Source organism: Tetrao urogallus (genome assembly GCF_951394365.1).
Source record: "Tetrao urogallus genome assembly, chromosome: 1".
In the NCBI taxonomy this organism is placed as follows: Eukaryota; Metazoa; Chordata; class Aves; order Galliformes; family Phasianidae; genus Tetrao; species Tetrao urogallus.
Genome location: NC_136813.1, coordinates 1,601,618 through 1,622,027, shown reverse-complemented (window position 1 = coordinate 1,622,027; position 20,410 = coordinate 1,601,618). Strand labels below are relative to the sequence as shown.

At 52.3% G+C, this 20,410-nt stretch overlaps 2 protein-coding genes across 2 annotated transcripts; both read right to left on the bottom strand.

The window, feature by feature from the left end:
- Positions 1 to 98: 98 nt before the first annotated feature.
- On the bottom strand, positions 99 to 4,043 carry DNAJB13 (DnaJ heat shock protein family (Hsp40) member B13; the record flags this gene model as incomplete). The annotated part of the gene is made up of 8 exons (XM_079538806.1): positions 99 to 252; positions 720 to 796; positions 1,011 to 1,124; positions 1,601 to 1,714; positions 1,861 to 2,018; positions 2,383 to 2,544; positions 3,738 to 3,841; positions 3,976 to 4,043. The coding sequence occupies 8 exons, from the start codon at positions 4,041 to 4,043 to the stop codon at positions 99 to 101; spliced, it is 951 nt and encodes a 316-aa protein (XP_079394932.1).
- Positions 4,044 to 4,439: 396 nt separating this feature from the next.
- On the bottom strand, positions 4,440 to 18,961 carry PAAF1 (proteasomal ATPase associated factor 1; the record flags this gene model as incomplete). Its single annotated transcript, XM_079549407.1, has 12 exons — positions 4,440 to 4,517; positions 6,842 to 6,924; positions 7,279 to 7,361; positions 7,856 to 7,971; positions 9,051 to 9,142; positions 9,435 to 9,629; positions 11,746 to 11,896; positions 12,484 to 12,582; positions 16,593 to 16,682; positions 17,181 to 17,284; positions 18,792 to 18,832; positions 18,915 to 18,961. The coding sequence occupies 12 exons, from the start codon at positions 18,959 to 18,961 to the stop codon at positions 4,440 to 4,442; spliced, it is 1,179 nt and encodes a 392-aa protein (XP_079405533.1).
- Between the last annotated feature and the right edge of the window lie 1,449 nt (positions 18,962 to 20,410).

Genomic DNA, 20,410 nt, shown 5'->3' with positions numbered 1-20,410 from the left:
GTGGATGGATGGGATCCTGGCACCGGGGGAAATCCCCTGTTCTAAACCTCACTCACAGTGCTGGGAGCCTCACCAGGACAGCAGGAGGCTGACAGCTCCTAGGACAGCAGTGCACTCCTCAGGAGCAGCTTCTTGTCGGGCGTGAGGCGTTTGGGGAAGCAGACATTGAAGTGGATGAGGAGGTCACCCCTACGCCGCGGGTCCTTGAGCAGAGGCATCCCCTCCCCAGGCACCACTTTGCAGTACGTGGGGCTGCAAAGCGAGAGAGGGCTGAGAAGGGTGGTTGAGATGTGCTCCTGATGGGGGAGATGGGGCCCCACTGAGGTGCACAGAGCATCTCCTGCCAGCACGGCCCCACACAGTGCCCTGCGTGCACATGTGAGGTTTCTGAAGGCAGATTTGCTCCCACCCAACGCCAGCCCACCCTGCCCTTTCCTCCCCTTGCTCTCACATTCATTAACCCAGAGGCAGTGCTGCTCCATCCAGCTCCCACCTCCCCATTTTTGCCTCTCCAAGCACTCTGAGGGTGAGCAGAGCACAGTGGTGGGACTCTGCCTGCAGGTCAGGATCCCCCAGCCTGCTCCCAAAGCTCTTGGAGCAATCCAAGAACCCAAGCAGAGCAGCTGGCAGCCTGCAGGGCTTCCTCCCACAGCCCCCATTCCCCTGCAGCTCTGCACCACGTCCCACCCTGAGCCGAGCCCTCTGCTCCCTCTGCTCACTGCACGATGTCATTAATGGGGATGTTCAGCAGCCGCCCGTCCAGCGTCCTCACATCCACCGTGCAGCCAATCAGTGCCTGCAGACACAGGGCAGGACCCCGAGCTGCAGCTGTGGCCACACAGGGACCCCCGTCCTTAACCATGAGAGCAGTGGGGCGGCCAAGGAGGACGACTCCCAGACACCAAAAGGGCCGAGGCCTCGAACCCAGCACCATCCTCCCTCCTCTGCACGTTTTGCTGCTGCTGGCTGAAGGCAAACGGCAGCTGGGATCCCCTCCCTTTGCTCCTCACCTTTCCCAGGGGGATATTGGCCACGTAAATGAGGTCGTCCTTGGTTCTTTTAAACCTCGGGTGAGGTTTCTCTTGGATAACAAAGGTGATGTCGGCTGGAATGACGTTGGGGCCCTAAAAAGGGGGGAAAAAAGAGATCTGGGAATGGTTGGATACACCGTTTCAGAGAGGGGACACCAAGAGCTGCGCCTTCACTGACGGCTTGTGAGAAAAGAGCATTTTCTTCACTTAGGGCAAAAAAGCCAACAGTGTGTTTTAGCAAAGTTAAGCCAAAGGAAACCAGAGCGAGTTCTGCAAACGTGAGGGCAGACAGAACAGCACCCCTTTCTGTTATGTTGACCCCAAAGGCAGAAGGAGCTCCTTTCTTTCTGATTCTGAGCACAGCAGCGCGGCCGCACTCCGGAGGAATCTGTCACTTCCCTGGGTCAGCACTAAGGGCACAGCACAGCCACGTGTCCACACAGGAGCAGTGGCAGAACAACAACCCTGAGCTCCCACCGCTGGGACACGGCAGAAACGGGAAAACCTGCAAAGAACACACAGCTGTGCCTGAGGAAATCCAGCCCAGAACTTCAGGTCACGGTTGTTACCTGGTCTCCTTCCTTCTCAAACGTGACCCTGGTGCCTTGCTTCCAGCCCGGCTGCACGTCGATGATCAGGATCTTGTCCTTGATGGTGCTGGTTTGGCCGTCTTCGTTCATCACCTGCAAGGGTGGATGAGCTCAGGGGTAGAGAAGGGGAACTTCTGCTGTCAGAACAGCTCCAGGCTGGGCTGGATGTACCCTGGGCAACGTGATGTGATGTGGGGAAGCAGTCCTCACCCTGCCCGGCATAAGCTCGCTGTCCTTACCCGACGGGAGATCTTCATCTTCTTGGTGCAGCCAAAGAAGAGATCTTCAAGGGAGACGTGGAGGTCCCACACCATCGGGGGGTCCTGCTTCATCACACCTCTTCCTCGCAGCCCTCCAAAGGGCAGGGTCACCTCCAAGCCATCCTTGGTGAAGAACTCTGCATGGGGCAGCGTGGGGGACGCAGGGCTCCAAACCCCAGTCCCAAGGTGAAAGAGAGAACAAAACTTCCAGCAGAGAGGAGATGGAGATGAGATAATGGGGAAATATTTCACTCAGGGGGTGGTGAGGCCTTAAAACTGCTGCCCAGAGCTGTGGGTGCCCCATCCTTGGAGGTGCCAGAGGCTACAGATGGGCCCTGGGCAGCCTGAGCTGGGGGCATCCAGCCCAAAACAAGAGGTGGGGCTGAGGGGTGTTTGAGGTCCATTAGGAAGAAGCATTGAGACAGACCATGAAATTCAGAGGCTGGTGGTGAGCACAGCCCTAAAGGCTGCCCCAGGGATGGCAGCAGAGCACCCACCCACCTGCAAAGGGGTTGTGTCCTCCAAAGAACTCCTTGAAGACTTTGTCGGGGTTGTTGTGGAACACGTAACCAGCAGTCCAAGCATCTTCACCGCCAGACTCCACAGGGATGCCACCTTTGAGACCTTCCTCACCAAACCTATCGTAGATGCCTCTCCTTACGGCTAGGGGACAAGGAGGGATTGGGAACAGCCATTTTACTGAGAGAAGGACGCCCTCAGAACAGCCCTGTGGAGTAGGATGTGGAGGTTCTGGTGGAGAAAAGCAGGACATGAGGCAGCAGTGTGCACTCGCAGCCCGTAAGGCCAGCAGGGCTGCACCAACAGAGGGGGCAGTGGGCAGGGAGGGGATTGCTTCCCTCTGTCTGCCCTCGTGAGGCCCGTGTGGAGCACTGCATTCAGGTCTGGGGCCCTCGTGTGGAGCACTGCATTCAGGTCTGGGGCCCCCAGCACAGGAGGGATGTGGGGCTGTGGGTCCAGAGGAGGGCATGGGGATGCTCAGAGGATGGAGCACCTCTCTATGGAGACAGGCTGAGGGAGCTGGGGGTGTTCAGCCTGGAGAAGGGAAGGCTGTGAGGAGACCTCACTGAGGCTTTCCAGTGCCTGAAGAGAGCTGATAAATAGGAGGGAAAGGGACTTTTCACACAATCTGATAGTGATAGGACAAAAGGGAATGGCTTTAAACTAAAAGATGCCCTCCGAACAGACGTGAAGAGGAAATGCTTTCCCCAGAGGATGGTGAGACCCCAGCACTGCTGCCCAGAGCTGTGGGTGCCCATCCCTGGAGGTGAAAAGGCCATGGATGGGCCCTGGGCAGCCTGAGCTGGACGGGGGAGCAGGGAGGGTGATGGCACCCAGTCCACATCAGAGGGATGGGAGGGTTTTAACATCCCCTCTAACTTCAGCCATTCTGTGATTCTATGATTTTCTCCTTCTTCTCGTTATGGAGGAAAGCCTCAGCCCCAAGCTTCGCTTGGGCAGAAGTGAGGTAGACAGTGCCTCTAAAGTGAGGATGGGTTGGATGTGAGCAGGGCTTGCTGCACTGCATGAATGTTTACAAGGATGAATGGTGACAGGACAAGGGGAATGGTTTTAAAGTGAGACAGGGGAGGTTTGGGTTGGATGTGAGGAGGAAGTTTTGGAGGCAGAGGGTGGTGAGGCAGTGGCACAGGTTGCCCAAGGAGGCTGTGGATGCCCCATCCCTGCAGGCATTGGAGGCCAGGCTGGATGTGGCTCTGGGCAGCCTGGGCTGCTGCTTGGCGACCTGCACACAGCAGGGCTTGGAGCTGGATGAGCGCTGTGCTCCTGTGCAACCCAGGCCATTCTATCACTCTATGCAGTTCAGCCCCACAGCTTACGGTCGCTCAGCACATCGTAGGCTTCTGCCAGCAGCCGGAACCGCTCCCACGCCCACGGCTCCTTGCATTTCTGCGGGTGGTTCTCCAAGGCCAGCAGGCGGTACCTGCGGGGGGAGGAGCAGAGCGCGGCCTGCAGCCCCTGCCAGGCCCGGTGCTGGGATTGAGGCGGCCGGCTGCCCCGAGCCCAGGCCCCAATCTGGCCGCCTCCTCCCCCCACACGTCCCCGTCCCTCCCTCACGCCTTCTTAATGTCGGCGTCCGTGGCGGTGGGGTCCAGCTCCAGCACGGCGTAGTAATCCTGCCCCATGGCGGCTCCGTCGCTATAGAAACGCAGCCCGCGCGGGGTCGCCACGGCAACGCGGCCAGGCCGCACTTCCGGCTGTTAACCGCACTTCCGGTTCCGGTGGCGCGAGGCACGACGGGAGCTACGGCACTTCCGGCGCCGCCATTTCCCACACGGGAGCCGCCCCCCACGCGCCTTTTGAAGCTCAATGTCGGCTTTTCCTGCACACGCGCTCTATGAAAGCTGCTTTATTTCAGCCCACAGCCACACTTTAATCCCCAACCCCCACCCACCAACAGCGGTCACCCCCACGACAGATAAAAATCGGCCGTAACGGACAAAGCTGAGCAGCTGAACACAGCGGAAGCAACCCCAGCCCTGCTCACAGCCCTCACGGCCCGTTGTGCACAGCCCCCAACCCTACAGGTCGCCCAGCTGGTACCGCCGCACCACGCCGTCCCTGCAGCACGTGTAGATCTGCTTCTCCCACGGAGCGACCTGGAAAAAGAGGAAAAAAATGCAGTAAACCAACAGAGCAGAGTGGGAGTACAGCAGCTCTCATGGTATGGGCGTGGGGAAAAGCAGAGGAAGCCAACAGCTCTGCCACTGCTCTGAGAAGCACCCACACATCTAAAAGATATGTGGAACAACTTATGTTTTCTCTCTGAAAATTCATAGAATCATAGCATTACCTGGGTTGCAAAGGAGCACAGCGCTCATCCAGCTCCAAGCCCTGCTGTGTGCAGGTCGCCAACCAGCAGCCCAGGCTGCCCAGAGCCACATCCAGCCTGGCCTTGAATGCCTGCAGGGATGGGGCATCCACAGCCTCCTTGGGCTTTTTAGGAAAATATTATTCCTATTAATCGTTGTCACCTGGTAGAAACATTCTCCTGTCCCTTTGGTACCTGACAGCTCACTGAAGAAAATTCACATATTCAGAACAGATGGTTCCTTTCTTGTGGGATGATGTGCATTCTGAGCAATGCACTGCTTTGTCCTTAGTGCAGCCCTGACACCTGGCTCTGGCATTTCCAGAGATGGGACATCTTCCACATTTGTTCTATGGGGGAACTGCAGGTGAGCACCTCCTGCCATCTCTCACAGAAGTGGGCCCATGAGAACCTAGTGAGGTGCAACAGGGCCGAGTGCAGGGTATTGCATCGGGTCGGGGCAAAGCCAGGTACTGACACAGACTGGGGGAAGATATCCTGGAGAGCAGCCCTGTGGAGAAGGACTGGGGGTCCTGGTGGACGAGGAGCTGGGCATGAGGCAGCAGTGAGCGCCTGCAGCCCGGAATGCAGCCAATGTGTTGTGGGCTGCATGGAAAAGGGGCGGCCAGCAGGGAGAGGGAGGTGATCGTCCCCTCCATCGGCTCCTGTGAGGCCCCATCTGCAGCGCTGCGTCCTGCTGGGGCCCCCAGCACAGGAAGGACAGGGAGCTCTGGGAGCGGGTCCAGAGGAGGGCACTGAGATGAGCAGAGGGCTGGAGCAGCTCTGCTGTGAGGAAAGGCTGAGGGAACTGGGCTTGTTTGGCTTGGAGAAGAGAAGGCTGCAGGGAGACCTCATGGTGGCCTTCAGTGCTTGAAGGGAGCGGATAAACAGGAGGGGGAACGGCTGTGTGTGAGGGTGGGTGGTGACAGGACAAGGGGAATGGCTTGAAAGTGAGACAGGGGAGGTTTGGGTTGGATGTGAGGAGGAAGTTTTGGAGGCAGAGGGTGGTGAGGCAGTGGCACAGGTTGCCCAAGGAGGCTGTGGATGCCCCATCCCTGCAGGCATTCAAGGCCAGGCTGGATGTGGCTCTGGGCAGCCTGGGCTGCTGCTTGGCGACCTGCACACAGCAGGGCTTGGAGCTGGATGAGTGCTGTGCTCCTTTGCAGCCCAGGCCATTCTGTCATTCTACAATTGTATGAATTTGCTGAAGATTTCACTCCTGTCTCAGAGGTGGGCAGGTAAGTGCTCACATAAAGGATCTTCTGATAGATCTGAAGGGGAAAACGGGTTTGGGTACTGCTGAATTTGATAGGAGAAGAGGTCAAGGCATGGCACTGCACCAGAGGAGGGGTCAGTGGGGTATTAAGAAGCAATGTCCAAAGAGTGGTGATGCAGTGGCACAGGCTTCCCAGGGAGTGGAAGAGTCACCATCCCTGGGGTGTTCAAGGGCCGTGGGGATGTGGCACTGAGGGATGGGGGCAGGCAGGGGGCACAGTGGGATGTGCTGGGGTTGGTAACCTTACAGGTCTTTTCCAACCTTCATGATTTTATGATTCCCTGAATTCTGCAGGTCAAATTTCAGACTCAGAATGATGCTGCATGCTAAACTTGCGTTTATCAGCTCAGGAAAGGACTGCGGAGGGGGAACCACTTAAAACTAAGCTGATTTCCTTCAGTTTCTATCCTCTGCACCATGTGGTGCAGAGCCCAGGGAGCACAGCTCACTGTCTCCCATCTGTGTGGACACAGAGCTGAAGTACTTTTGTGGTCTCACATAACATAGGAGCCGAAGACAGGCAGCGCTGTGCTGCCAGTTGTTGCTTTGACCCTCATAAACTCCCAAGCACAGATCAATTCCAGCTTCCTTACAAGAAAAAAAACCATTCTGCCAGATCTACTCCACACCTAAGTTAGTTCTCTGCTTCAGTTCCACTCCTGCAAAGTGGAGATAATACTACCACGTACCACAGAGAGATGCTGACAGCATTTGCTTATGCCAAACATTAACAGAAAACCTCAGGCAGCCAATTCCTGAGGTAAATGCAACTGCCTGATGCTTGGCATCACCTTTCCCCACACACTCTACTTCAGTCAACACACCATATTCCTTACCTTGTACACAGGGTCACAGTCTGCCTCTGTGAGGTCGATGACATAATCAAGGTCTTGCTGGATGATAAAGCACGTTCCATCACCTGTGCAAGCAGAAAGAACACTAAGGAAGGAAGGAATATTGGGTGAGGAGTAAAAACAGGCCATGTTCTTTCTATAAAGAAAATGGAGATGTGCTGTGAGGGCATCAGTGAGATGGGAAAAGGCTGTAATGATTGAGAAGCTCCATGCAGGCCCTGTTCTGGGGGAGCACAAGAAAAATCACAAGGCAAAAAGCAACTATGTAATAGGAGGTTCCACTACATCACCTTTTTGCAATGGACATTTGGTCAAGCCCTCTTCTAGAGGCTTGGACATCCAATGTATATAAGAGAGGGCATAAAGAGCATAAAACTGCTCAGCTCAATTCCAAAATCTGTACATAGCACTTGAGTTACCTTGGCTGGCAATGAATCCATCTCTGTACGGGAACAGAGAAAGCACTGGTGCTCCTGATCTGTGAATTATTTGGATTGGAGCACTGGAAAAAACAAGGAGGAACAGGAAGAAGAAAAGCATTATGGACAAATCAAAATCCAATCCTAAGTCTGAGTGCTGAAAGAAGAATGTGAGGTAGTGATTAGAAGATACATAAGGAGAACATTAAGACACAGGGATTATCCCTACCAAAACAGCCACAAGCTTGGAGCTTATCGTGCATGAAAGACTTCTCAGATTTTTCCATGCCAGGCTCCCCTGTCCTCCCCCATCCATCTGGATGCTCCTTGCTTGGAGCTTGCCCTTCACACCAGTAAAAGCCACCTCAGAGCATCTCCTGCCAAACATCCTCCTGAGCGCTCCCCAAGAGAAAGGAAAGATGCCAAGGGGCTCCAAAGCTCACAGTGCCGCTGCCTGGGCTGAATCCACCTTCAGAAGAGGCAATGTCTGCCAGAACCTTTGATTTGACTCTTCCTCAGAGGAAAACAACCACCCACAATTGCCATTCAGTACTTGCAGCCCCAGGCATGCACTCACTTGGTGTTTCTCACATCCAGCTGATAGATGTTCCCATCCTGAGTCCCTGCTAGGAAATAGGTACTTGAGAGGAACGTGCAGCAATTGAATGCATCAGATCCATCAAAGAGGAACACCTGGGAACATAAAAAACAGCAAGTGTCACAGATGTGCCAAAGCAGCCGCAGGACAGCCAGGAATAGGAAGCAATTTACTCAGGAAGTCAGTAAGGTTGTTTCTGTGAGTCATGGCACAAATCCACAGGTAGGTTAATAACCCTCTCAGCTCTGCTCCAAGATGTGTGGGAGAACAGTGCCCTAGAACCAGCCGTGCCAAATTAGGAAGGTTACTGCAATCAGTGAGTGCCCCTGGGGCACTCTGGAGAAGAGATCCATCACACCATGACAGGCAGACCAACACTGAGCTCAAACTTGTCTTCAGACACAGCAGCAAGAACAGATCTGCAAAGCAGGTTTGTGAAGACTGCTCCCTTCTCACAGAGCCACAACCGTTGCTGCAGGGCTGCAAATTACTACCAGGCAAGCCTTTGACACCCCACTCACCAGTGAGCATCTGCTCCACTCAATTTTCATTCTCCACAAGGAATTAAATCTGCTATGCCAGAAGTTTGTGTCCTACAGCCCGGGACAGTCCTGTAGGATCTTCAGGACCTCAGACCTGCTAACTCCCTTCCCTTGGCTGGAGGGAAATGTGCTGATGAACACCTCAGATTCCTTTACATGCTATTCAAAACAAAGAGCCATTTTACACTCCAGCTGCATGGCTGTGCAGCCCCTGAGCAGGCCACAGGGAAAGACTGCTGGGAAAGCAGCAGCCCTGCAGACACAGCCTCAGTTCCTGCATTCTCAATGATACCTATTGGCTGCTGTTTAGTTTGCCACATACCTGGGTGGAACACACGAGCAATTCTTACTCCTCAACCCCCCCCATATATAAACCTACCCAGAAAAAAAAGGAGAGAAAGGATCCCTTTATCGTACTGGCCTTTAGTCTCTCTTTCAGTGAATAAATACAGGGGAGAACACTGCAACCTGGGACCCCATCCAAAGGCATTGCTCCCCAGAGAGCTGGATAGATAGCAGCTCCTGAGCACTCACATGGGAGCACAAAACCAGTGCGTGTGCACAGTGCTGGTCCCCATCCCCTCCTGCAGAGGGGTATTTGGAAGCACTACTCATAGTCTCAGCCTCCTTACCATCTGCCTGCTCTGCAGCCCAACTCCCTGCAGCTTCTTGTCTTCCCGAGCCAGCAGCAGCATTTTCCCTTCCGTCCCAACCTCACGTTCACCTGAGAGGAAGACAAAAGTTTACTCCAGCAGCACAGGGAGACAATGTCCTCAAGTCAGATGGTTGGGATCACAACTGCTGAAACCCCTCTTATGCCAAGCAGGCCAACAGCAAACGAGACTGCAGTCTTAATCACCCAAGCTGGAAGGTAAGGCTGAATTCCTCCACAGGGCTGCATTCTGGTGACCTAGTGAAGGTATAGGGCAGCATGCCACGCTCTCTGAGTTACACCTGCAGCACCAGCTGACAAAACAAAGGGGAAATAAAGGTTGTCCTTTAAGAATGTTCCTTACTGGGAGCTTTTTCAGGTGTGCCCAGGTTCACCGAGTCATCAGCAGTGCCCACAGCGATGCCGTTGATGGGGGAGCCACAGTCAGCAATGACACCCAGACAGGAGGATTTGCCACAGTCCCAGAGGCGTGCAGTGCCATCCCTAGAGCAGGAAAGGACATTTCTTCCCCGATCCACAATGGCAGTATCCAAAATACCTGCATCAAAGCAAAGGCCGTGTTCAGAGACAGCACAGAAGGCAAAGGCTGAGAGAAGCATACATGTCCCAGGGCAACCATGCACCCACCTACAAGCCCCGAGGCAACGACCACAGAGGAGTGTGTGTGAAAGACAGCAGCTCCCAGTGGATCAGCATGGGAGCCAAGGGTGGGATGCTACCAACATCACAGTATGGCTGAGGTTGGAAGGGATTTCTACAAGTCACCTGGTTAAACCCCCTAAATTGTGGCCCCTTTCCCCCCCCCTCCCCCCCCCGTGAGCTGTCACTTGGAGCAGAACTGGGCAATGACCTCCCACATCTCAGACTTAGCTGATACTGCAGCTCCTGCCAAGTTTCTAGCTCCAAAGTTCACCTCTAGCTTGGGCAGGAAGCTGTCTAGCCCAGCACTCCTGCAGCACTGCCAACTACAGCTCTGGATAATCCCAAAAGCTGCACAGGGCAAGCAGTATCTCTATTACCCAGCTGCAGGAACATCAAAAGAGCAGCCTTAGCAAATGCTAATGCCCCCAGCCACTCCATTTTGAGTCCAGATTTGAAAAAAAAAAGCCAACAAAACAAACATGACAGTGTTTTTCTGGAAGGGAACAGTCAGATGGTTAGAAGATTTAATTAATACTTCCCCTACAGAAGCAGTCATTAAACATCACAAACTGAAATAACAGGGGAAGCCTGAATCAGCAGAAGCCAAGCAGTTTGGGCTGGAGTTCTGAAGGTGAACCTTGGAGGCATCAGGAGCCAAACAGAGCTGTTCTGACCTGATGCCATCACACCATCACACTGCCTGCCATGTTTTGCTTACATTTGTGTGAATCTGTTTTAAAGCCATGCAATTAGATCACATGAAAACAACAGCATGTTCAGTGCAAAACAAGTTAAAGTTAATCAGGCTTTCAGCAGGTGGCTGCGTGCCTCACAGCCCTCAGCAAAGCACCTTGTGAGACAGGGAGAACAGGAGCCTGTGCAGAGCTGTGCTATTTGCTCAGGAAAGTGGAATTTGAGCAGTGTTTTGGGCATCCCATGGTGCATCTGCAGCTCACTTGGACTTGCTCATGCTTACCCAACTGTTAAATTGGTAAATAGGAGTAAAATAGGAGCTTGCTTAAGCAGCACATATAAATTCAGACTGCTTCTGAATGAATGGTCCTGAAAACCAAATCTTGTCAGAGATTATGTCAAACAGAGGCTCTGTCCATAGAATCATTTGAGTTGGCAGGGATCTCTCAAGGCCACCTGGTCCAAATCCCTGCAGTGAACAGGGACACCCACATCTCCATCAGGTGCTCAGAGCCTGGGCCAGCCTGACCTTGCTGATCTCCAAGGATGGGAGACATTTCTGCCCATAAGCTTGCTCTCAGGAGGCTTTCTGGGTGGCTCACCATTCATGCCTTGCAATCCATTGGGAATAAAGTGTCAGTGGGAAGAGTTTGTAGCAATCACAGCAAACACCCCTCAAAGCACCACAGAAGGTGGACCAGGAATCCTCTATGCAAGTAATTTATTGTCATTTTCAGCAGCAAGATCATCAAAGAGGGCAGAGCTGAACATCTGAGAATGAAGAAGCTTATTCCAGCCTCGACAAAGAAATCCTCATTGAAGCATCCTTGCAGCTGCTCTTGCTGAGCATGGTGCTGAAAGTGAGAATGGCACCCTCAAGGCACTAACTGCCCATTCACCTTCTGCACATCTCTTAAAGCTGCTGCATGCTTTTCTAGGCAAAGGAAAATAAAAAGGAAGAGGCTCTGGAGCAACTGAAGGTAAGCATGATGAGCTGGGAACGAGCAGGAGGCAATTCCTTGCAAGCAGCAAGGCCACTCCTGCAGGTCAGAGCTCCAGAGCTCCACCTCTGGCACTCACAACAGGCTGAGGGACTGTGTCCTCCCTCAGCTCATCAAGAGAAAGTTTCAGCTGTTTAACACAGCAACCACTGATCTTTTTATTCACATTCCTGGAGGCTGAAGATCCAACACACTGAGATCTAACACAAACGTACAGCACGAGGTGCAGCAGGCTGGGGACTGAAGGTCAGCCCTTGAGTGCAATGCAATGACACACACATGGCAGGTTAAGCATTTTAAAGGCTAAGTACTCTGTACCTCCTTTGTGACCTTTAAAGGTTACTACGCAGCTGGCATCTTCTGCTGACCAGATCTTTAGCTGGGCATCCATTCCCCCACTCAGAACCACAAGGCCAGATGGGAAAAACCTGCAACAATTCACATCATACACATGGCCTTCCAATAGTCTCTGGAAAAACAAAGAACTACATGCTAGTTCCATTGTCATCACCCTCATGCCAAGCAATTTTTGAGCTATGACATTGGAGAGATGGGTGTTACCACGTGGGTGGAGGATTAAGCTCAGATCCTCCAGGTCTGCACTCCTGGGACAGATTTATCTGAATTCTAGGCAGGCAAAAAAGGGACACTTTGAGCCTCACTCTGCTATGTGAACACTCACTGCAAAGCAAAGGAATTACATTTGTTTCTAATAACAGATTAAGTGTCACGGGCAGTTTCTCCTCCTCTTCTCTATCACAGAATAAAGCAGTGCCTGCAGCACGCAGGCTAGGAGCTCAGTTCCCTCCAGCACTCCAGCTGTAACTCCTCATCTTCGAGCTCTCATCACACTGATGAGCATTCTCTCTTTTCAGAGCAGTTGTGCTTTCCAACAGTCACAACAGAAAACCTCTAAGATGTACAGATTCCCATCAGCTTTTCAATCAAGAACCAGACACCTGCCTGCCCACAGCATGCAGACAGCCTGCCCCAGGTCATAGCTGGACACTGCAATGTCAGAGACAACACAACACCAAACAAAGCTGCTGCTCTTACTCTTATTTCTCCATTTGCAGCCTGCCAGATCTTCATGGTCCCATCTGTGCTGGTAGACACACCGAGGCCTCCACCACTGGAAATATCCAGACAGGTAATCTGCAGGAGGGACAAAACACACTATGTTAGCTTTAAGGTGATTCTGTACATAGCAATTCCTGCTCAAGAAGGTACAACCCCACAGGAGATGTGCTAAGTACATCATCCAGCACAATTATCTCACCAAGACAGATTGCTTAACTCTTTAAAAACACCTGAAGTGCCCATACATTCAGCTACAGATTTCAGCTCGGTAACACCCCCTAACATTTAACATCCTTAAGCTCACTGACTCTGTCTCCTCAAACTCAATACATTTTGAGCTATCAATTATGCCTTTACATGAAGAGAGGATAATGAAATGAACAGGCTGCCCAAGGAGGCTGTGGATGCCCCATCCCTGCAGGCATTCAAGGCCAGGCTGGATGTGGCTCTGGGCAGCCTGGGCTGCTGCTTGGCGACCTGCACACAGCAGGGCTTGGAGCTGGATGAGCATTGAGCTCCTTTGCAACCCAGGCCATTCTATGATGAGATGAGCTGGGGGACCTGAAGCTGGCACGAAGCACCCCAGATTTCTTCTAATTGCCACCAACCAGACATAAAAAAAATTGTTATTCTCTGCTTGTTTCACTGCGGAGATGTGCAAAGCAGAGAGAAGAGCAATGCTGAGTCAGAGAGCTGCATGGAAAGAGGTTGGATTTTAGGCTCACTCCAGATGAAGCAGGAACTTGGATTTTCCCAGCAACTCTCATATGCAGTTAAGCAATGAGCTAAGCTGCTCTGCACAACCCCAGATAACTGCACTCCCTGCCTGCCCAGCTTGCAGACACTGCTTAAGATACCTATGGAGCCAAAGTTTCCCAAAACACTGAACTAAAACTGATTTGATGCAAGCAGGCTGTCTCCTCAGAAGGGCTCTGTGACAGCAGGGTACAAACAACTGCATGCTCTGCGTTAACACCAGCACACCTGAGTATCTTTGAAGACAACAGATGTTAAACTCACACTCTTCTAAAAGGATAAACCATTCCCACAATGAAAGACATTACTGCTGCCACTGAGAAAGGTAGATGTGTTGCAGTTGTGGATGAAGTGATGTAAGGTAACAGGGAAACTACACCCGATATCATAGAATGGCTCAGTTTGGAAGGGACCTCAAGGATCATGAAGCTCCAACCCCCCACCACAGGCAGGGCCACCAACCTCCACATTTCACAGCAGCCCAGGCTGCTCAGCTCCCTCAGCCTGTCCTTGTAGGGAGGTGCTGCAGCCCTCTGCTCATCTTTGTGGCTCCTCTGCACCCTCTCCAACAGCTCCCTGTCTTTCTTGTGCTGGGGGCTCCAGCCCTGGACGCAGTGCTGCAGATGGGGCCTCACAAGAGCAGAGCAGAGGGGGACAATCATCTTCCTGTCCCTGCTGGCCACCCCTCTGCTGATGGAGCCCAGGATCCCATTTGTTTTCTGAGCTGCAGGAGCACACTGCAAGATAGAGGTTTCCAAATGGACTGCAATAAAAGGCAGAAAAAACACCTGGGTTTTGTTAGAGCAAGGGTTAACGGCAGCACTGCATCCTGCTGGAAGCAGTGAAGCTGTCACTGCTGACTAGAAGAACACTGCCTTCTCTTACAAGAATTGGAGGCTGTTGGATTCACGCTGCATTATCTTCAGAACCTTCCAAGTGATTCTGTTTGCATTCTGTGGATTAAAAGAAAGCACTGCAGTGGCAAAAGCCACCAACAGACACGAGAAACACCAACCCACTGTGAGAAGTCACACTGAGGAATGCAGACTGCTGTTCTTGTGGCACCTTATTGTGCACATGCATCACCCAGAGTTTGTGCCTCCACTTTAAATAAAGCCAGTTTGGGAATTAAAACTGGAGTTAGAAGATACTGAAGGAAAAGACAGTGCCTTAGCTATTAAAAAAGCCATTAAACACGTTTACTTACATGCGGTTAACCTGGGCGATGCTTAATTTAACACAACAATCTGTGGCAATTTGCTCTCTGTTAAGCAAAAAGCAGCCTGTGAAGGATGTTACACAGGAACAAAACACCTTGCTGATGTATGACACTCACAGGTGCTCAGGAGGGATACAGAAACAGGCAAGGGCAAGCATGAGCACTCAGAACAAGCAGCAGCAGGTAAGCAGGGCAACAGGAGCTGAGCTTTAAACTCATCCACACGTTAATGGATATTGCTTCAGCTGCTGCCAGAGGAGCTCTGCAGCACAGCTGCAACCCATCACAGCCCTCTGACAGCAGACTCAACACTTCTGCCTGCATTTCCATTTTGCTATGCTGTGAATGTTGACTGCATTTATCACACAAAAGGGCAGCTGGGAACCCTTCAGTAGCACAGAGCTGAGAGAAGTGATTCACCTCTGCCTCAGGAGCTGCCTCTGTGCCAAGCCTGGGCTCAGCACAGCCCCGCTGCCTTCTAAAACAGCTGCAGAGATGTGGAATTGCCTCTGTGTCAAAAGGCATCTCGATTTATATTGCTGCTAAGCTTCATTAACACAAACTTTGCTTTTCAGCATTTTCTGCTGAGTTTATCACAACAATTTACTCAATAAATCACGAGTCAGGTGTACAATGGAAGCCATCAGGGGCTCCCATTAGGGCAGCTGGCTGTGCGTGCAGGCTGCAAGCTCCATCATTTCTTGGATCATTTCCCTATCAGGGTGAAGCATTCAGCAAATGCACAGACCACTGCCCAGCAAAGCCAACTTTGTCTTCCTCCACAGTGCAAAAAGGAAATTTCAGGTCCAAGTTGGCTGCTCTGTATCAGGGAGGAGCTGTGCTTCTTGCACCCCCAGACTGCAAGGTACAAGAAAGAGGATTGCTCCATAAAACAAGCAGGTCTCATTAAAGTAAGTGGCAAGTTGATGAACATATATTTTAAAATACAAGTTGAGCTTTTGTAGTCTCTGAAATCCCAACCAGATTAAGATGAATGCACACAGCATTCAATTCCTGGCTGCTCCACTGACCCTGCAAATGGAAGCTCAATGCAGCTGTGTTATGGCAAGCATCACAGACAGCTTCATTAAATGACAGCAAACGAGCACTGCAAACAGGAGGAGGTTTCATAAAAATGAAGAGCTCAGTGCACGGAGCCTCTTTTGTCTTGTGGGGTTTTTTTTTTTTAGACATACTAATCCCTCTATCTAACGACTTCACAGTGGAATCCACCATGGAACAGAATATGAGCAGATTAGAGCACTTGCAAGAAAGTGGTTAAAAAGTGATTCTGTGAACCAAAGTGACAACCAGAAGAGGAAACGTTCCAAGAAGGCCAAGTCTGGTCTCTGTGGCACTGGGAAATTCAAGTTCTTTGTGATCAACAAGAAAAACAAACCTACCAGCAGCAGGGCCTTCTCCAAACTCATTTACTACCTGCAGCTCCATAACACCAGGTTCTGGTATCCACAGCTCAGCCCTGAGCATTCAGCCCTGCTCTGTCCTGGGAAGCCAACCAGACTTCCCAGAGCACCCTCAGAAACCCCAGCCCAATTCCTCTCACATCCCTGTGGCTCTTTTAGCTGTCAGACTCCTCTACAAGTACTCCTCTACTACACCCCCTCGCAAGGAACAATAAATATACTCCAGTGCTCACATCAAAACTTTAACATGAAAAAAATCATATGAAATAACCTAGGAAATACAGGGAAATCAGGAAATCACTTGGATCTTTTAATTGATTTATTATCAAAAGAGAAAATAAAGTCAGACTCAAATATTACCCAGTCCCAGTCAAGCATCCAGTTTCTTACAACTGTTACAAGGCAATTTGAACTTCAGGAACATCCAGGAATATAACAGCACAAACAGCCATGAAATAAAACAGATCAGTTTTAAGAGGTAAAACACAAGCATCTATAGAATCTTGGACTTTTTTTGTGTGTGTGTGAAGCTTAACCAGGATCGTTGCTGTTATGTATAAGGTGTGATGTGGTTTACTAACCAGTTTACACACAAAGTTATCACTTGACCAGGAACAGAGCAGTCAGGTGCATCATGAAAGCATTCAGTCACTGCCAGCTATTTCTTACAGAGCAAGGTCACTTACACTTTTCTGATGAATCCTGGAAAAAGTTGTGTATGGTGCCAAGAATTTGGTGGACGCATTCTCATGAGGACAAGAAATGAGAATGCTTTTCTAGGGGAGAAAAGCACAAGTGCTGTTAGTCCTTCTGAAACACTCGTAAACGCCTGGGGCGCAAACAGCTTACAGCCAACTGGTGATAAGAGAAGCAGAGAAATATTACCACATCAATTTCAACCTTTGAAAAGAACTCAAAGATCCCCCAACCACAGCCCACCCCCACGACTTTGGAACACCTCCAGGGGTGGTAATTTCACCACATCCTGTGCAGCCTGTAAGTAACCTGTGCAGCATTACAACATTTTCAAAGCAGATTTTTTTCCTCCTTTTCAATCTGACCCGTTCCCAGTGCAACTCGAAGCCATCAGCTCTCATCTTACAGCTGTCACCTGGGCCAAGAGCTCGACCACACTGCACTACAACCTCCACAGACACCTGAGCACCGCACAGAGGGAGCCCAGGTGATAGCGACTGTTTCAGCTGCACAAAGGCTACGGCCCCTTCAGCTGTGGAAAGCAGTTACTAAGCCCACATTTCCCCCAGCCCTGTCACCTTGGTGACTTCGCCGACCACAAAGCCCTCGGAGGCAGCGATGTCAGGGACGCCCTCGGTGCTGAGCCCACGGCGGGTCAGGCTGCCGTACAGCGTGGGCTTCCCTGCAGAGATCAGCAGCCATCAGCTCAACCTCCTCACATTTAACCCCCACAGGGTTCATCCCTAAACTACCTTCAACCCTCTTCTTAACGTGCAGGTGCCCACAAAACTATCCTCACACCCTCCTAACCACTGCTTCCTCCTCCTCCCTCCCAATAAACCATTCTCATTCCCTCTTCCTAAACCACAGCCCTCTGCTCCCTACGCCCAAAACCACCCTCACCACCTCCTAACACTCTGGAACAGGTTACCCAAGGAGGTTACGGAGGCATTCAAGGCCAGGCTGGATGTGGCTCTGGGCAGCCTGGGCTGCTGGTTGGCAACCCTGCACACAGCAGGGTGTTGGAACTGGATGAGCACTGTGCTCCTTTTCAACCCAGGCCATTCTATCATGATTCTATGACTCCTCTAAACTGTCCTCACCCTCTCCTCCTAACCTGTGGAGCTTCCCCAAACTGTCATCACTCCACTCATCCTAACTCACAGTCTCCCTTCATATCATCTTCACCACCCACCCAACCCACAGGCATCTCTCAAACCATCCTAACCCACGGGGTGCCCCCCAGGACATTCTCACCCCTCTACTTAACCCACAGTGTCCCCCCTCAAACCTCCAATCCTTTCCTAACCTACAGTGCCTCCTGCAAAACCACTTCTACTTCCTCCTTCTAACACACAGACCTCCCTCCTCATCCTCTCCTAACCCACATTGTCCACCCAAAACTATCTTCACTCCTGTCCTAACCCATCCAAAAACATTCCCACCCTCTCTTAATCCAAACGAGTCTCTTAAACTATCCCCCACCAAACCATTCTCACCCCTCCTTCCTATTCCACAGACTATTCCCACTCCTCAAACCATCCTCACCCTGTCCTTATCCCCAGAATACTCCCCAAACCGCCCTCATCACCTCAAACCATTCTCACCCCCTCCTTACTCCCACCAAACCATCTTTACCCACCTCTTCCTAACCCACAAGGCCTCACCAAGCCATCCTCACACCCTCTTAACCCCGTTTCCCCAAACCAAACCACTCTCATTCCCTCTTCTTAACCTGCAGATTCATTTCTCTCTCCCCAAAACTCCCCTCACTCCCTACTCACAGCCCACCCCCAACCATCTTCATCTCCCAAAACCCCCAGCCACCTTCACCCTACACCTAAACTAAAAAGTCCCCCCCAGAACTTTCCCCACTCCCTCCATCTAACCCCCAGATTTCCCCAGAACCACCCTTATCTCTCTCTCCTATCTCACCCCCCCTCCCAAAACGCCCTCCACTCTTCTCCATACCCCCATAACCTTCCTTACCCTCGTACCCCCTCCACAACCACCCTCAACCCTCCGACCCCACAGCTCCCAACAGGTCCCAGCTCCCTCGACCTGCGGGGTTATTTCTCCTTAAATGACTTCCCCAGCCCCAGGCCACCACTCCACGCTTCAGCTCCCACCCCCCCTCAAGGCCGCACCACCCCCACCCAGGCGCTCCACAGGTCGCCCTCAGCGCTCACCCGGGCTGCGGCAGCTCAGCCAGGCCTCGCCCTCATCCCTCCTGCGGAGAGAAAGACCGGCGGTGACCGCGGGGCCGGGAGAAGGAAATCGGGGCTGGAAAGGGACCGAGGGGCAGCTCCCACCTCAGCGCCTGACTCCAGTCGCTCTGGATCCGCAGCGTCGCCGCCATCTTGACGCTACACCCCCTTCCTCTTCCGCCTTCCTCTTTCCCGTCAGCACCCACGCGGGGAGGAAGCGGAAGGTCCAGGCGCCCTCCAATGAGCGAGCGTTTCGCGTCTTCTCCCCGCCCCGGAAGTGTCTACACGGAAGTCAGCTTTAAAGGGGCCGCGCGGAGTTAAAGGGGTACGGAGGGAGCTGAACGCCTATAGGGGATGCTAGGGGAGGGAGGGTCTGGGCGCGTAGGAGGTGATGAGCACTCTGGGTGTTGTATGGGGGCGCTCATATGGGTTTGGGATCCGCTGGATGCCCAGGGAGGGGTACGTGGGGGGTGTAGTGTGCTCTGGGGGGTCGTATGGAGGGTACTGGGTGATGTGGAGGACAGCTGAGCACCCATGGGCGTGTGGGGTGAGCTGGGGGGCACATAGGGGAGCTGAGTATTCATAAGGGTATGGGAGGTTGTGAGTGTCCTTGAGGCATATGGAGGGATACTGGGTTTTATGGGGGGTACTGGGTGCTCTGGAGGGTGTATGGGGATTGCTGGGCGCCCCTGGGAGACACATGGGTGCTGTGGGGGTGCAGGGGGTTACTGGGTGCCCATAGAGGTATAGAAGATGCTGGGTTCCACGAGGGGGGGGGAGGGGGAGGTAAGAAAGGGGGTGCTGAGCACTCATAAAGGTATGGGGAGGTTCTGGGTGCTCTGAGGGTTGCATGGGTGTTTCCAGGTACCTGTAGAGGTATGGGAGGTGCTGGGTGCCATGGAGATTGTATGGGGTGTATCCATAGGCTGGGGGGGGGAAGAAAGGTGGTGGTTCTGTACCACCTAAAAAGAAAATGCCCCCAATCATCAGAGCAGTCATGGGAGGCAGCACCCTGATGTCTGCCATCACCCTCCAGCCCCACTCTAGGAACCGGAACTATGGCAAAGCCTGGACATGCCTGGAGCCGTCCTAAATCGCAGGAGGAAGAGGAGGAGGATCCGGTGGAGGCCATGGTGTCACGGACGGGCTGTGCAGAGCAGCACTGGGCACTGCAGGAGTGCATGGCAGAGCAGCGGGACTGGCGGCGCTGCCAGGCTCAGGTCCAGGCCTTCCGGCAGTGCATGGCCCGGCAGCAGCACCCACACCCTGAGGAGCTGCACCCCAACCCAGCCCAATGCTCCCCCCACAGAGATTGAAGCTCCCAGGACTGAACCCCCAGTAGGGACACTGCACCAGGCACCCTGACAGCTCTATCAGTCCCCCAGAGATGTGGGCTGTGCTATGGGACACATATCCTGTTATTTTTCCTATTTTTTTTTTTTAAAGTGGATTGTTATCTTGCTTCAATCATCTTAATTTTAAGCCAGGAAATTAAATCTGATGGCATTTCTCCTAGCTGAAGAACTCATGTCTTTCTGCAAAGCACAAAGGGGATTGCTGCACTACGGCAGTACCATGCAATAAAGGTTTAATCTATGAGG